At 36.5% G+C, this 12,744-nt stretch overlaps 1 protein-coding gene across 2 annotated transcripts; it reads right to left on the reverse strand.

Moving 5' to 3' along the window:
* Positions 1-1,958, reverse strand: LOC114163146 (polypyrimidine tract-binding-like protein). Of its 2 annotated transcripts, XM_028047271.2 has the most exons (4): positions 1,564-1,958; positions 930-1,181; positions 397-540; positions 1-191 (listed from the first exon to the last, which is right to left on the reverse strand). In XM_028047271.2, exons 1-4 carry the CDS (start codon positions 1,918-1,920, stop codon positions 168-170), a joined length of 777 nt encoding a protein of 258 aa, XP_027903072.1. In that variant the 5' UTR covers positions 1,921-1,958; the 3' UTR covers positions 1-167. The 2 variants fall into 2 exon arrangements, with proteins under 2 accessions (XP_027903072.1, XP_027903071.1); XM_028047270.2 differs by having other exon boundaries at positions 1-540.
* Positions 1,959-12,744: the final 10,786 nt, after the last annotated feature.

Consider the following 12,744-nt stretch of genomic DNA (forward strand, 5'->3'; position numbering starts at 1 on the left):
TGCAGAATGTAATACTTCATTTAAGGAACACAATTGAGTAGAGAAGGTACGATAGTGTCATTAGAAGTTATAGTCTAAGAAAAGAGTCTCTGCTTGTTTTGCTTGTTTTGAAACTTGAATCTTGCTTGCTATCTATCTATGGCCTGATCAAGAAGCTTCTACATATATTATAGTAACAAAGAAAGCTCCCCCTGATTAAAAAAGAAAACACAAATGAGGAGCATAAAAGGGGAGTGGAGACAGCATCAATCATGACTTAGTACTACCAATAAGGACATCTTTATAAGGAGTAGGAGTAGGCATAGGAATAGGTAAAGTAATTTTGGTCTCTTGAGGTTCATGGCTTATAGTTTGTGGTTCAATGATCAGGGGAACATGTCCTTCTCTTGAACTCACCAGACGCTCGTGTGCTCCACCTCGTAGTTTCTCCAGTCTAATTCCATTCATTTGTTGCATCTTGAACACTTTGATTAAATTTGTCAACCCACCAATAAGTAACAGTAGGCTTCCGAAGATGCCTAGCCAGATCCAAGTGCTACCCTGTATCAATCATCAACATTACCCTCATTAGTACTCATAGTAATTAACAAGCACTGCCTCTATGTAGGAGTATACTTCTCCTACTGCTAAAGATGAATGAATGAGATCACTTGTAATGTATCATTTTTTGATCTGTTTGAACTGTTTTCTTTTTTCCCTTGCTTGTAACATACAGTACTTCTTGTAAGTTATTGATATTATTAATTAACCTTTCTGATTGACTGATAAAAGTAAATATCAAACATGACAATATTAACTAGGCCAACTCATAGCTATGCAGGTCACTTGTTGTTCAGTACTCATTCGCCTCACTCGCATAAAATTAGCTGACCAACTGACACCAAATTAAGATCTGAATTGTCGTTCAATATATGTAGTAGACCACTTACAAGTAAGTGAGTGCCATGGTGAGTCCCTTTAGATTTCTCCCTATGATTGAGAATCGCACTGATCATAAATAACAAACTCCCCGTAAAAAATGGAATACACACACACTGCTGCAAGATTTGGACATGACCGTCCGCTTTCTCATAAATTTGGCATGAGTTATGAATTGATCCTATCACCCACAATACAGGACCAGCAACAAGCATGTTAAGAGCATGCCTCTCCAGTTTGGAGTACCCATATCCTTTCTCCTCCTGTGTTTTGGTTTACACACACCAAAAAAGATGATGTCCAATTTAGATTAGCACATATAACTTTATAAACAAGTAATCCAAGCACGTGAGACATTATTAAAAGACACAAATGCAAACATCAATATAGACAAACATCAAGAATCCATATGTATGAAATTTTTAATCATCAATCAACACATTCATCTAAACTCTACCAATTTAGGTATTTATTCTTAACAACTAGCAATTTGGATATTCACTCATAACAACTAGATAGCCAAAAGTTTCATGTGAGAAATCACATAAAAGAAATGAATAATTATACATTATGAATTATGATCTGGCTAAGAAAACGTAGCAACCAAACAAACATATTTTACGCAGTAAGAGTGCAATAGGATACCTGAAGAAAAAGGAACAAGACTCCGACTAAGGAAAGAAGCGTTCCGAGCATCTGAACGACGGGAACGGCGAATTCGACGAAGGCGAGTTGAAGGTCGAAGGAGAACAAGTGTAACTGGAAATCGATGCCAGCGAGATGGGCGAAGAGGTCATGGAGATTAATGAGGAAGATGAAGCCGAAGGCGGCGATGATGAGGACGAGGCCCGATCGCGCTTCGGCGGAAAACTGAGCGGTGATGCCGGAAAGTAGGAGGATGGAGGCAATGAGGTAGAGCCCAGCGTTGATGTACTCGAGGCGGTTTTTGGCGAGGCCCGAGCCGTAGGTGCGGAAGTCCCTTGCAGATGCTAGCTTCACCATTTCTAAATTTGTTTTGGTGTCACACCAGTGGGATTCGGATCCTTACCCCAACACAAAAAGGTTGGCGCTCAGATTTGATTTGGACACGTGGCGACGTGCATGGGGTTCTGTTTGTTAGTCTTCACGTTCTGCTGTGACGCGTGGCGTCACGGAGAATAAGCTACCGATGGTGCTGCACATTCCACTCCCATTTCTCTAATTTTGCCTCACCCAAACTTTTCTCTAAGCTCACCCAATTGGTTTTTTGGGCCTTTTTATGTGCCTATCAACAAGAGGGCTTTTACTTCCTGCACCCCACCATTTTTTTGCACACCTATAAAACTTTCAAAATGACCATTTTGCTCTAGGAGAAAAAGTTTTCTTGAATCAAACTTTTCGGAATTCTCAAAATAACATTTTTGAAACAAATTTCCTAGAACGTGATTTTTGTAACAGAATTTTATGAAATGTGTTTTAAAATAAATTTTCTAAAATAAGTTTTTTGAAAAAATATCATAATTTTTTTAGGATGAGTTTTCTGAAATAACTATAGATTAAATATATTTTTATTTTTGAAAATAATGAAATATATTCTGGAAAAACCTTTTCGAAATAAGTTTTTTTTCCTGCACTTTCTCTCTCTTTTCTCTCATTCTTATTTCTACTGCAGCGGTGTAATAGTGACAGTAATGAAAATGGTGGCGGCAGTGAAAACGGTGACAATGGTGATATAATGTGATGTAATAGTAAAGGATGTTTGAGTCTTTTCAGTATCTTATGGAATGTAGTTAGTTATTGTGGAGGTACAAGAAGCAATTGCCTAACAAGAGCCTGTTTCTTCAATCAACTCTAAACGCCTATGGGCCGGGTGGACAACAAAAACAAAAACGACATTCCTTTCAAGTAACTTTGGCGCCTTCTCCTTGCACCTCCAAGACTTCTTCTGTACCCCCAAAAAAGACCGTTATACCCTCATTTATAAGAGTGGGTGAAATTCGTTGGGACGCAGTAAATCTCATTTACTGCGTCACCAACCTCATGCACCCTCAAAACTTGACTCTCTTAGTATTTTTCTCTTCTCGCGTTTCGTCGTTCTTCATTCCAATTGCTCTCGTTCTCTTCTCCCTGGTCCCTTTCTGTCCTTCATTCATTCAGTGGTCCATTCATAAAAGTTTGTAAATTTTTTTAGGAAACGGATTACAGAATCCGTTTCATAAAAAAATTTGCAAATTTTTTAATGAAACGGATTACAGAATCCGTTTCACAGTGTATGAAACGGATTCTGTAATCCGTTTCCTAAAAAAATTTGCAAATAACCATGGATTTCAGAATCCGTTTCTAAAAAAAAAAATAAAAAAAAATAGGAAACGGATTACACAATCCGTTTCCAAAAAAAAAAAAACCAAACGGATTTCACAATCCGTTTAAAAAAAAAAAAGGAAACGGATTACACAATCCGTTTCCAAAAAAAAACACCAAACATAGTCTTCATCTCAGCTACAATCAGATGCCTTTCTCATCCCAGTGCGCATGTTCGTGCTCTGAGTATATCAGTTCTTCGTGACATTTTGCAAATAACCATGGATTTCAGAATCCGTTTCTAAAAAGAAAAAAAAAAGGAAACGGATTACACAATCCGTTTCCAAAAAAAAAAAAAACCAAACGGATTTCACAATCCGTTTTAAAAAAAAAAGAAACGGATTACACAATCCGTTTTCAAAAAAAATACCAAACGGATTTCACAATCCGTTTTTTAAAAAAAAAAAAATAGGAAACGGATTACACAATCCGTTTCCAAAAAAAAAAAAAAAAAAAACCAAACGGATTTCACAATCCGTTTTTAAAAAAAAATAAATAAATAAAAGGAAACGGATTACACAATCCGTTTCCTAAAAAAAAAAAAGAAGAGGGGGGGACGTGGGTGGTGCTGTGTTGTGTGTGTGGGAGAAGAGAGAGAAGGGGGAGAAGAGGGAGGAGACGTGTGGGTGCTGTGTTGTGTGTGTGGGAGAAGAGAGAGAAGAGGGAGAAGAGGTGTGCAGGGTGCAGAGGAGGGAATCTGCTTTTGGGGGTGCAGTGCGGTGAATCACGGGGTATTTGGAGTGCAGTGCAGTAAAAAATAATAACTCATTTTTTAACCATGGACAAAGACGGAATTAAGATAAATTTTGGGGGTACAGGAGAAATCATCGGAGGTGCAGGGAGAAGCCCCCGTAACTTTTCTCAAAATTTCAGCATTTAGATCTTTCATATCATTTTTATTAAATAGTATTGACTTACAAAAGCAATTGTGTTATAAATGCTATTAGGTTGATTTATAATTTATTAGTTGATGACATAAAAAAGTTACAATGCTGAGTATGAAAAGGTAATGTCTAAATTTAAAAAAAATAATAATAATTTCATACATAATTTACATAAAACAGAAAATTACATGGATTTTTTGAAAAATGTACATATATCTTTCACACGTGTTCGTCTTATGTAATCATCTATCTATCTATCTACAAGTATAGTTAGAAAATTGAGCAAAAGTACAAAATGTTCATTAATAAAACAACAAAATACCCTGCTAAGTAGAATTTTATCGGTCTTTGTGCCTCTGATGCATCTTATATTATGCAGTTGATTGACAGTGTGTCGTAAGAGTTAATTTTTGTCTAACCTTCTTCTTTCACTGTATAGTTGGTAATGATTTGTAAGACGAAAATAGGTATTGTTTTTACAATGTCTCTTCAGATTGACCTGGTCTCCATTTTCTTTAACCGAACATCGTTGGTTGTAACGTCTAACTTGATGTAACACTTACGTGATGTACAAAGCGATAGCAGATATTTTACGTGACAATGTTAACAAAATCAACCACACCTACATAAGCGAAGTTCTCGTGTTCTGTAAAATATTATTTATCAAATTTAAAAGTTTTACTAAAATGTAATTATGACAAATTTATAATTTTAAAAAGTTTTAGTTCATAAATTTAAACATAAAATTCAAATTTATTTGTGTTTTTAAACTTTAATACAAACTCATTTTAAAAAATTTAAAATAAATGAATATAATCTTTGATCTAATTGTGTTAATTATTTTGAATTGTTAAATGATATTTTAAGTTAATATTAAACTATTTATATTATTTTACAGATTCTAATTTAAATATTAATTTGAAATACATTTTAACACATAAATACAAATTAAGGATTAAAATTGATGAATTTCAATTTCGTGTTTAAGTTTAGAGACAAAAATATATGATATCATTTAAAAAAATATAAAGTTCATTAATAAAAAATGTATATTTTAAATTCATATCTAAAACATACCAATTTTAAATTATAAATTTTAAATTCATTAAAATTAATTCAAATTAAGTTTATAAAATATAAATTATAAATGATAAGATGATTTAGTGTCAAATGAGAAAGAAGAGACAGAAAGGTTGTGAGATTTACGGTTACTAAAAATTGGAAGAAATAAAGTTGATTTAGTGTTCAATATAATTTTAATAATTTTTTCTTTTACCTTAAAACTTCATCTAATAATTAACATAGATAAACAAAATAAAATACATAAAGAATTTAAATAGAAACATAAAATGTTATAGGTTAAATTATTTCTCCCCATTTTCGTATCAAAATATCAATTAGGTCCCTCAATTTTTTTTATCACAATTTGGTCCCTATTTTGGGAAATTTTATGCAATCAAGTACTTTCCATTAGTGGTGTAGTAACGGTATGAAATGGGGTGCCACGTGTCAATTTCTGGATTTTTGATTTTTTTTTATTATTTTTGAATATTTTTTATTTTTATTTTTTTTTAAATTAAAAAAATTAAAAAGTTGCCACGTGGCCGTGATAGTGCCACGTGTCACAATTATGCCAGGTGTCATTTTCTCATTCTCAATTTGGTCCTTGTATTTTAATTTTTGTCTCAATTTAATTCCAATATTTGTAAAAATTATGCAATTTCGTCCCCCTCCAAATTGAAACAAAAGTTAACTTTAATATAAATATTATACAAATATTTTTATTAAATTTGATTTTTTTATTCAAATTGATATTTTTATTATATATTTTTAACAAAACTAAGTTTATTTAAATTTGTTTCACATTCAATTTTATTTAAAATTGTTTTCAAATTTTAAATTTATTTGTTTTTTATTATTACATAAACTAGTTAATTTTTCTTAAATTAATATAATTATTCTTTTTACACCAACTAAAACATTTGTATAGAAATTACTGAATTTTACACATTTTAAATATATGTTGTGATACCCCTTTCTGAATTTCCTAAAAACAGAAGCCTTGCTTCCCTTCCTTCTCACTTTCTCAACTTCTCTACAACCCAACAACCTCCCATCCTCTCTTCTCTGCTGCTACCATCTCACTGATTCAACCTTTCTATACTCAGATTCTAGAAGGACCAACCTATAGGAACCTCAGCGGCTTCCTCCCTCAGCTTCTAGTCTCCTAGGTAGGTCTCTTTTTAAAAATTGGGTTCAATTCCAGCTAGAATTCGCTAGTTAATCTCTGAATTTTGAGTCTGATCGTGTAATTCTTCCTTCTCCATGTTGTGGTGATGGATTCTCCTAGGTTAAACTGAAAACTCCGCTGTCTTGCAAATTGCTTGATTCCACCAACTAAATTATTGGCAAAAAGGTAAGGGAAGCTAACTTTTCTCCAAATTTCATATGAAATGTGTTCATGAGTGATTGAATTGCTTGATTGTGCGTTCAATTCGTGTTTGAAACTGCTTGTGTGTGAAATTGGGTGTTGGATGATTCTGAGCGAGCCTGCATGTGAAGAAGAGAGGGAATTTCCTGGTAGTTTCGTCCAGGCGAGCAGCTCTCGCCTGAGCGAAAATACCAGAAGATCACCTCTGTCACTGCGTGAAATCTCGCCTAGGCGAGCTGGAGTCGCCTGAGCGAGATAACTTCTCGTCTAGGCAAGTCAGTTTAGCCTGAGCGAGATTTCGCCCAGGATTTTCATTTTGCCACTGTAAGAGGTCTCGCCCAGGCGAGAGCAGCTCGCCTAAGCGAGACAAACTCTCTAGCTTAGGCAAGACCCCCTAACATAAGCGAGACTCCCTGCAGAAGTTAGCTCCCTCACTGTTTTTTTTGACTAATTGATGTTATATTAATTGCCTTAATATGATAATGGTTGGTCTTGTATGTGATCCTTATGCATGATAGTCCGTGTGTGGGAATTGAGTGTGAATTTGGTATGAATGAGAATGTGTTAGAGTTAGGATTTCAAGGGAAATTCTAAGAAAATGATTTTAGTAAATGTAAGGGCATGAGAACTCATATTGGTGGCATCCTGACGCTCCTAGTAACCATTAAGACTCATGTAGAGTATGATGGATTACGTCGGGGGGAGTAGTAGGAGGTCCTGGTCTATGAACCCGATTCGTCATAAAGGTGATGGGATTTACCTTGGGAGTGGTTGGGTGAATACCCCTTGTGCCTAAAACTCTGCAGAGTTTGGGAACCGTCCCAAGTGCAAGCCACCGAGAGCCCCAATGTCACTTACATAATCCGGATATCGAGTCTAGAATGGTGTATAATGTTATGGTTGGGATTAATTGGATGATTTTGATAATTGTGTGATAAATTCTGATTTCTGCCTAAGTATAGAAATTGCATAAATTGCTCTTGGTTCAAGTTAGCTTACCCTTCTTGTATGCTGTGTGTTCCTTGTGTCTTCTATTTTTGCAATGATCGTCCCTATTGAATGGCGTGGGTAGATATAGGTGCAGGTGAGGATACACCACTCCTGGACAGGAGATGAGTGGGTTCTAGGACGTTTTCAGTAGTTGTTGTCATCTGTTTTTCCTCATAGATGCTAGGGTGTTTTGCATCCCTTTTGTTTAGCATAGGCCGTATGTATGGACAGTATATGTATAGTTATTTTGAGGATGACTGTATTGTACTTCATGTATTGGCATGTTCCTATCAACCGCTTTTGAATCATTAAAAATTTAATGTTTTTTTTAATAGTATAACAACTATAAAAACGGGATGTTACATATGCAATTATTTAAAATATATATCCAAATAAAAAACAATATTAAAGTATTAAGAGAAACTGAAGGGGTATGTCCAATCACCATGTGGTAATGGATTGTGGACGACGCAAATTGATATTCCCAGAAACTGAAGGGGTAAACTTGATCTCATCACAAGAAGCTATGAAAGAACTGAGAGAGGGAGCTACTTGTTACATGATGATAGCTTAGTCAGAGAAAAAGAGTAGTGAAGAACAGATCCGCGACATATCAGTGGTGGCTGATTTTGCGGATGTGTTTCCTGACGAAGTTCCTGGATTACCACCAAGCAGGGATGTGGATTTCACTATCGACCTCATCCTTGGGGCAGGTTCGGTGTCTGTCGCCCCTTACAGAATGGCGTCAGCTGAATTAACAGAACTCAAAAAGCAGATAGAAGATTTGTTAGGGAAGAAATTTATCAGGCCTAGTGCATCTCCATGGGGAGCCCCAGTATTACTGGTTAAGAAGAAGGATGGAAGTTCTAGACTATGTGTCGACTATTGTCAGTTAAACAAACTCACAATTAAGAACAAGTACTCGTTACCACGAATAGATGATCTATTGGATCAGCTGCGAGGGGCTGGGGTGTTCTCAAAGATTGACTTGAGATCTGGGTATCATCAGATTTTGGTCAAGCTTGAGGATGTACAAAAGACGACATTCCGGTCTCGTTATGGACATTATGAATATGTCGTGATGCCGTTTGGGGTGACAAATGATCCAGCGATATTCATAGATTATATGAATCGGATATTCTGATAGTGTCTGGATAAATTTGTTGTTGTGTTTATCGATGACATCCTCATTTACTCCAGAGATCGAGATGAGCACGCTGAGCATCTGAGGGTGGTGTTGGAAATACTCAAGGAACATCAATTATATGGGAAATTATCAAAATGTGAATTCTGGCTGAGCGAGGTCCAATTTCTTGGGCATGTAATCTCGGCTCATGGTATCACAGTCGACCCTGCAAAAATAGAAGTCGTGTTGAAATGGGAACGGCCGCAGACGGTGACAGAGGTGAGGAGTTTTCTGGGATTGGCCGGGTACTACCGGCGATTTATAGAAGGGTTCTCCAAAATGGTAAGTCCTTTAATGCAACTCACGCGAAAGGACAAACCTTTCTCATGGACGAACCAATGCGAGGCATGTTTTGAAGATATGAAGAAGAGACTGACCACGGCTCCAGTATTGGCTATTCCCGATACAACTCAAGCATTTGAAGTGTACTGCGATGCATCATACCAGGGGTTGGGATGTGTGTTAATGCAAGAGAAAAGGGCGGTAGCGTATGCTTCTCGACAGTTGAAGATCCACGAGAAGAATTATCCCACCCATGATCTGGAACTGGCTGCAGTAGTTTTTGCTCTTAAGACTTGGAGACATTACTTATATGGCTCCCAATTCCGAGTCTTTAGCGATCATAAGAGCTTAAGGTATTTATTTGATCAGAAAGAACTTAATATGAGGCAAAGGAGATGGATGGAGTACCTTAAAGACTACGATTTTGAACTCCTCTACCATCTAGGCAAGGCTAATGTGGTAGCCGATGCCTTGAGCAGGAAACAGGTGCATATGTCTTCACTAATGATGAAAGAATTGGAACTGATAGAGAAATTGCGCGATATGAATTTGGGTTTACAACTGGATTTTGATCATATCCGGTGCAGTATGTTAACAGTTACAAACACCTTCCTTGAGGAGATCCGAGAGGGACAGGTGCATGATGCTGAATTACAACGGATTGTTGGATGGTTGGGTATAGAGAAAGGAAAGGAATTCAAGATGGGGGTTGATGGCATCTTAAGATTTCGAGATCGGGTTTGTGTGCCAGGGAATTGGAGGATGAGAAGGAGAGTTCTGGATGAAGGACATAAGAGCCGCCTCAGTATCCATCCGGGTATGACGAAAATGTACAAGGATCTTAAGGAGTCATTCTGGTGGCCTGGGATGAAAACTGATGTGGCGGATTTTGTGGCAGCCTGTTTAGTGTGTCAGAAGGCTAAAATTGAGCACCAAAGGCCAGGAGGTACCCTAGAACCACTGGAGATACCCCAGTGGAAGTGGGATGGTATCTCTATGGATTTTGTGACTCACCTACCTCGATCTGTAAAAGGACATGATGCCCTTTGGGTAATAGTTGACAGACTCACCAAGTGTGCGCACTTTTTACCAATCAATCTGAGGATGTCAATGGATAAACTCGCAGAGTTATACATCCGGGAGATTGTAAGATTACATGGGGTTCCAGCAAGTATAGTGTCAGATCGTGACCCGAGATTCACCTCGTGGTTCTGGCAATGTTTACAGGCAGCGCTGGGAACTCAACTGAGAATGAGTTCTGCATATCATCCTCAATCGGATGGTCAATCAGAAAGAACGATTCAGTCACTAGAAGATCTGCTTCGGGCATGTGTATTGGATCATTTGGGTAGTTGGAGTGAAGTACTTCCCTTGGTAGAATTTACTTACAATAACAGTTACCACTCAAGCATTAGAATGGCGCCCTACGAGGCATTATATGGGAGGAGGTGTAGAACCCCACTATGTTGGTATAAGGATGGAGAGTCAGTGACCATTGGGTCAGAGTTGTTGCAACGGACGACAGAAAAAGTCAAACTGATTCAGGACAGGATGCGTGCGACTTAGAGTAGATAGAAGTCGTATGCAGATAAAAGAATGAGGCTGCTAGAATTTCAAGCGGGGGATCATGTGTTCTTACGGGTCACCCCGACTACAGGCATTGGGAGGGCAATCAAATCCAGGAAATTAACGCCGAAGTTTATAGGGCCATATCAGATCAACAGGAGGATCGAACCGATGGCATATGAGATTGCGTTGCCACCACATCTAGCCAACTTACACAATGTGTTTCACGTGTCTCAGTTGCGTAAATACATTGCGGATCGCAGCCATGTGTTAGAGACCGATGATGTCCAGTTCAGGGATGATCTGACATTGGACGTGAGACCGGTGAGGATAGTGGACTCTCAAGTCAAGAAACTGAGAAGGAAGGAGGTCCGAGCGGTAAAGGTCCTTTGGGATGAGGCAACATAAGAAGCAACATGGGAAATGGAGGAACTCATGAAGGAATCATATCCATATTTATTTCTTGGTAAGTAAAATTTTCGAGGACGAAAATTCTTTTGAGTTGGGAGTAATGTGAGATCCAGGAAATTCATAAAAATAAATAATTAAAAGAATATAAGAAATGAAGGGTTGGGACTACCTTAGGAGAGTTCTTTGATAAATCCTAGACAAGAAACAACGTGAACCTAAGTGGTTTAGAGCATGTCATTAGTAGATTTATTTAATTTTGTTTTACTTTGCTACTATATTGTGAATGTGAAAGCATGATTTAAGTTCATACGAATGAGTAAATTGACAAGGAACATGAATTAGTTTGGTGGTTGTGCATGAACTTGGTAGTTAAGAGGTCATGGGTTCGAACCTTGGGTTAAAGGAAATGGACTTTATCTATATTTTTGTTTTTGCCAGGTGATGGAAAATCTGAAAAACTATAGGAATTCCATGAGAAAACAGAGGGGTGTCAGTTTAGGTGCACTAAACAAGAATAATGGTTATAAAACTTAAAAAATAAATTTAATTCATTTTTCTTTTAATTTATTAAATTGGGCTGAGTTGGGGAGGGGGAAAGGAGTGTGTGAGAAGGCCAAGAGTGAGAGTGAGTGATAGCAAAGGAAAACAAAGAAGAGGTTGGGAATTTTCGTGTTCTAGAGGGTGTGAGTGATGGTTGAAGGAATTGAAGAAGATACCTATAGAGGGGGCCTTGGACAACAAGCACAATTCGTTAAATTTCAATTGGAGCGAGGATCAGAGGTAAGGGGAGCTTATTGTGTTTCTTTCGTATGAATTTCTTTTATTATTAATGTATATTAGTAGCAACTTGTAATTGTGAGATTGGTGTTTTGTTATTTTTATGCTTTGATAAGGTTAAGAAATTAGTGGTTTATGATTTCGTGTGCTGTATATGGGTAATATGTTATTTTCGATTGTAAGATTTTTCGTTGATTGTCAAATGCAAAGATAAAGTATCTTTGTTTAATCGCTTCACGGCAATGGCAATCAATAGATACCATACGAAAGTGGTGTGTGTAGAAAATCTTGGGATTGGCTATATTAGATTATTGGTTTATCTTATATTATTATATATGGTTGGATATCCTTTCAAAAGCATGCAGATTATAATGTATACTATAGCGTAAAAGTGGAAATTTTGTAAAATATTATATAATATATGGTATACATTGAATAACATATGAACGATACAGTGTTTTCTATTAAGTGGCATAATACAAATACCTTTAAAGTACATGACAACTTTGGGTTTTGATAATTTAGAGTGAGAATATTTGTATCAAATATATATATGTATGTGTGTGTCACGGATGGCAATTGAGGTTTTGTTTTTATGTTATAACTTATCAGAATAATAATAGTATATTGGGTAAATAGTATTGTTATTTTTAGTTAAAGTTAATACGATGGAAAAAAAATGTATGTGTTATTTTTATGAGAATATAATGTTTTAGTGAAGCGATTGTGCAGCTGCTTGTTTTACAGGGAGTAATCTATATATCATGTATCTTTGTGGTTAAAGTGCAGGTTGTCCTTTCTTTAATATAAAGCTATTAATGGTTGAAGGTATATGGTATGTAAATTTGTATGAGATATGTTTTTGGTAGTTTCTTTACATATAGGTATGAAAGTTAAGCCTTGTAGTCGTATAAAAATATTAACAGGATGCAGATGTATGGACCTTTGCATAGGAGAGT

This window comes from Vigna unguiculata, chromosome 9, assembly GCF_037176805.1.
Source record: "Vigna unguiculata cultivar grain cowpea cultivar isolate G323 ecotype 2 chromosome 9, ASM3717680v1, whole genome shotgun sequence".
Taxonomy (NCBI): Eukaryota; Viridiplantae; Streptophyta; class Magnoliopsida; order Fabales; family Fabaceae; genus Vigna; species Vigna unguiculata.